General features: G+C 51.2%; 1 protein-coding gene across 1 annotated transcript; it reads left to right on the top strand.

Annotated features, from left to right (window-relative positions):
* The first annotated feature begins 2737 nt into the window (after window positions 1–2737).
* On the top strand, window positions 2738–4102 carry LOC119325955 (2'-deoxymugineic-acid 2'-dioxygenase-like). Its single transcript, XM_037599674.1, has 2 exons — window positions 2738–2981; window positions 3116–4102. Exons 1-2 carry the CDS (start codon window positions 2766–2768, stop codon window positions 3938–3940), a joined length of 1041 nt encoding a protein of 346 aa, XP_037455571.1. The 5' UTR covers window positions 2738–2765; the 3' UTR covers window positions 3941–4102.
* Window positions 4103–4954: the final 852 nt, after the last annotated feature.

The raw sequence follows: 4954 nt of genomic DNA, 5'->3' as shown, positions 1-4954 counted from the left end.
GGGGACTTGATTTTGGAAAATTGAGGACGACATATGACTGGAAGCAATATGCACTTTATTATTAGGTAGAGATATATATAGGTAATAGAAATGGGGATTGTTTCTTTCTTTATTTTTGTTTTTTGATCCTTTCATACGTCATGATCGCGTGTACATGCTTTTCTAGGTTTCAATATTGTCTTGGCATAAAAAAAATCATTCATGCAACCTACCTCAAATACAGACTACCAAACATAGTCTTAGCACAACATGTCTCGTCTGATGCAGCCTGCCAAATACAGTCTGATCTCAGCATGCGTCAGTGCATACATTGCTACCAAACAACTGCAATTGCATGTAGTAAGCATGTCTCAAAAGGAAACAACTATGCTAGGGTGGGAATAGCTACCAAACACACCTTAAGAGCATCTATAGTCGGGCACCCCAAACTCCTCTCAAACACCCGGGCAGACGACCCGGGCAGTGACCAGCCAAAAAAACTTGATCCAGACAGGCGCCTCAAATGCTCGGGCTGACCGCCACCCCTCATGTCTAGCCCAAATGTAGGATGTATATGGTGAGGCCCGAGCGCGCCCAGGCTCGTCGGCAACGTCGGACTGACGATGGGGCCCCATAAGAAAACATCCGGAAACCCGACGGTCCGACGACCATATTCTCTGGTGGGGTGTGAATGCTGTGTGGCGTCGCTCCAGCTCGTCGCCCGAGGGCCAAAGTTCGGCTATTTAAGTAGCCGGACGACACCCCAGTTGTTGGAATATGCCCTAGAGGCAATAATATTGTATTATTGTCTATCTATGTTTATAATTAAGAGTTTATATTCAATGCTATTACTGCTATGATCCTGAAATATGCAATTCAGTGAAAACTCATATGCACATGTGGAATGGTAAATGGTAAAATATGATTCCTAGCCTCACCACAAAGACTAGCTCAAATGTTGTTAGCGATCAGGTTTTTTGGATCTTCGGATATCGTTAAGTGTAACGATAGTCGTAGAACAACTTTGAGAATATGGCGTTAAAAGAACGATCATATTGAATCGACCCAAGTCTTGTTTGTTATACTTTGTGATGCAATCGTCAGAAGTCAATTGTTATAACATGTGAATTAGTTTCTTGCATTTCAAATTCCAGTAGGAATATACAAGACATGCTTTGAAATTCTTGCAATTTCCCTAGCCATGTGTTTTTCCTACCATGCATTCCAAACATGTCCTTAAGTATTGCACAAGTGGCTGGGGCCATTGGACCCTGAATGTTTGGTTTGATTGGATGCCATGTGGAAGTATAATAGATCGGAAGCTCTAGTTTTATATATTTAGGGATTTTTAGTTGAAGATTTGCATTTATTGGTTTGATGTTCAGGAAAGTTTCTTGGAATTGTGGTCAAAGTTGTAAGAAGTTTTGTGGCAGCTAGTTGAAAGTTCGTAGAAGTTGAGAGCCTTAGAAATCTTGTTGAAAGTTTGTATTAGATATTTAGATTAGTTGGCAACATATGAAATCTAGTTGAAAGTTTGTAGAAGTTTAGTTGAAAGCATGTGAAGTCTCGCTAGAAATTTCCGATCATATTGTTGGAAGTCACGTGAGATGCCGAAAGGATCAAAAGTGCTTTGTTTGGGACCAGGAAAGTGTATTTGGTCGATTTTGACAACTTTGTGGTGTCACCAAAGTCAACAGCGACACTACATGCATGCATACAACCCATAACTAGCCATCTCCGATTGGCTATCCTACTCCATGTACACGGGTGTCACTCGAGCTAGAAAAGAGACCATATAGCGCAGCTTCGTGTGCGTCTCGGCTACTTTTGTACATTAGATATTGGGCATGTTGTTTTGTTCGCTTGTCACACTCGATTTCTGACAATGCCGCGGTTGACTCGAGGTGGAGTCGTTGTCGATAGGGGATCAGCTAGAGGCAAAACTAAAAGTATCCCATCAGACGCACAAAAACTGCTCCACGCGCTAAAATTCGAGTTTTCTGGGCGCCGGACAGATGTAGCAGAACCTGTAAAATAGTGCACGTGCAAAAAAGGTTTGGGCACGCGCTATCAAAAGCTGCAAATTTGGGGCGCGAATTGCGCACACTTCACAATTTGCACTGCGTGTTTTTTTGGACGCGCGTTTTTGGCATCTGCTATAAATTAATGTTGGGTCCGGCACGCTAAAAGTGCTACAGTGGGGCGCGCTAAAACTATTTTAGCATGCGAAATTTTTGTGCGCCTGTTGAAGATGCTCTAATGGAGACCGGTAGAAGCTACAGTCAGTCAACAGTATATGATTTGGTTGTGCTACACATTCACTCATTTTGGATATATTCGGACAGGTAAGGGATAACGGTTGGTAATGATAGGATACAATATAGCCCAAGTCCCAACGATGTACACGCATGTGATGATGTATCGGACAGGTAGGAGATACCTCGTCAGTGATTGCACGCTTGGATCTTGCGTAGGAACCAAGCACGTAGATCCCAGATCCCACAAGGAACCTCGCAGGCACCGCTTGTGTGCATGCTAGCTCCCATTGTCTTCTACGCAAGCACACAAGAGTGAATCGGTCCAATTTGCTACGTACGCAAAGCTGCCTCGTGAACATCGACCATCTTCTCGCCAGAACCATCCACGGCCACGTTATTACTACCTAGCCAAGCTCTCCACTCCACTAGGTAGAATAGATTGGCTAGATATAAATAGATCCATACGGCCGTGTCGTCCAGGTGAGAAGAGATAAGCCGCATTGATCCATCTATCGATCAGGGTCAGGTATGGAGCTGCTGTCCAACCGCCCGCTGCACGCCTCCGTGCCGGACAAGTACGTCTTCCCGCCGGAGAAGCGTGCCGCCCTGCTCCACGACGCGCCCAGCTCCGACGTCGCGCTCCCGGTCGTCGACCTCCAGCGTGCCTACCTCTCCGACGCGGGCCGCCGCCGCCTCGTAGCCGAGGAGATCATCAAGGCCGGCAAGGAGTTCGGCTTCTTCCAGGTAGGCATGCACGCATGCACTAACGACTTGTTCAATTTCACTCGCACTTGTTATCTACGTAGCACGATTGCTTGAGCCTCTGTTCTGAACTTCTGATCGATCATGCATGCGTACGTGTACGTGATTGCTTGCAGGTGGTGAACCATGGCGTGTCGGAGGACGTGGTGCGGGCGTTCCGGGAGGCGTCGGCGGAGTTCTTCGCGATGCCGGCGGAGGAGAAGCTGCCCTACTGCTCCGACGACCAGAGCAAGCCCTTCCGCGTCGCCTCCAGCACCTCCTACGACCGGAACCAGACGCGCTACTGGCGCGACTACCTCAAGCTGCGGTGCCACCCGGTCTCCGACGAGCTCGTCGGCCACTGGCCGGCCAAGCCGGAGAGCTTCCGGAGCTCCCTCGCGGAGTTCTCCGCACAGGTGCACGACCTGGCGCAGACGCTGCTCCTGCTCATCGCCGAGGGGCTCGGCCTCGACGGCGGCTTCTTCGCCGGGGCCCTCAGCGGCGGGGACACCCAGATGAACGTCAACTACTACCCGCCGTGCCCGGACCCGAGCGTCACGCTGGGCCTGCTCCCGCACTGCGACCGCCACCTCCTCACCGTGCTCTCCCAGGGCGACGTCGCCGGGCTCCAGGCCAGGTACCGCGGGCGGTGGCTCCTCGTCCGTCCGGTCCCCGGCGCCTTCGTCATCAACTTTGGGCACCAGATGGAGATCGTCACCAACGGCGTGCTGGCGAGCGTGGAGCACCGCGCCCTCACCAACTCGGCCGTGGCGAGGATGTCCGTGGCCACGCTCATCATGCCCAAGATGGACTGCCTTATCGGCCCCGCGCCGGAGATGGTGAGCAAGGAGAATCCGGCCAAGTTCAGGGAGTTCGTGTTCAGGGAGTTCATGGCGGCGTACGACACCGCCGCTGCGAACCGGGAGGACGTGCTGGAGTACTTCAGGATCGAACAGCACTAGATCGATGCTGATGGATCTACATCTATGCCTAGACTTTCTTCCTAGCAGCTTGATGTACCAAATAAACAGAGCTCCGCTCCGGAGCGTTTGAACTCTCGTGTGGTTGCATGCTCTTGACGCCATGCCACAAATTAATGAAGCTTTCGTATGTGGTTGTGTCTATGGTTATGTGCATCAGTCCATGAAGAATCCAAGGGTGATCCTCCCTTTCGAGGAAAAGAAATCTGGACCTGTGGTTGTTAGGTTGATCTCCACCGTGTGGGCCCAACGGCCCACTGGGCCCTTAGATCTGCGCCCTGATCGGGGACGCTCAACCCACTATGATTGATGGGCCCTGCCCCGCCGCTACTCCAATAGACAAGGGCGCCGTTGAGGCACAAGGGGAGCAGAGGAGGGCGCAACAGGCGTCCCTTTCTCTCTCTGCCAAAGGAAAGAAGGGGAACGGGAAGGGGGAAAGGAGTCCCGCGCGGCGCGGAGGAGTCTGACGCTGTCGCTGGCTTGCCGCCGGCGCGACGGGGCTGCTGCTGGAGAACCGCCGCCGCAGAGCGAGATGCAGGGAGAGGCGCGGGGGCTGAGGGGAATGAACTATAGGGTTTCCCCCCGCTGGCGTTGTGTACCCTTTTTTTTGGGCTAGAACCACGGGTGGCCGTTGGATCTCAGCGGAGGGCTGAGATTGAAAACCTAAGCCGCCGCTGCACAGTTGGGCCTTTTGGGCCGAAAGCGCTGGCCAGCTGAGCTGCTGGGCCGGTAGCCGCGTGCGCGAGCCAAATAGGCCCTGAGAGGTTGGGCCGTCTTCGGCAGGACAGGCGCGCACAGAGCGCGAGCAGGCCGTGGGCCGGGAAGCGCAATGCTCAGGCCGCGTCTTATTTGTTTTTTTGCCCATTTTTTGGGTTAATGCATCCAGTTTTCACTTTTTCATTTTCTAAACAAAAAGTGAAAATAGAAAATAGAAAAGTGACAGAAAAGTTTATGTAAAGAGTAAAAAGTTCATGATTTTTTATTCATGCTTTTTCC

Source organism: Triticum dicoccoides, chromosome 6B, assembly GCF_002162155.2.
Source record: "Triticum dicoccoides isolate Atlit2015 ecotype Zavitan chromosome 6B, WEW_v2.0, whole genome shotgun sequence".
Lineage (NCBI taxonomy): Eukaryota > Viridiplantae > Streptophyta > Magnoliopsida > Poales > Poaceae > Triticum > Triticum dicoccoides.
This window is presented reverse-complemented; position numbering and strand designations above follow the sequence as displayed.

Excerpts from the sequence above, each read along its gene's own strand:
- LOC119325955 (XM_037599674.1), top strand. The coding sequence starts at position 2,766 with ATGGAGCTGCTGTCCAACCGCCCGCTGCACGCCTCCGTGCCGGACAAG. Across the intron at positions 2,982-3,115 it reads AGGAGTTCGGCTTCTTCCAG|GTGGTGAACCATGGCGTGTC; the intron begins GTAGGCATGCAC and ends GATTGCTTGCAG.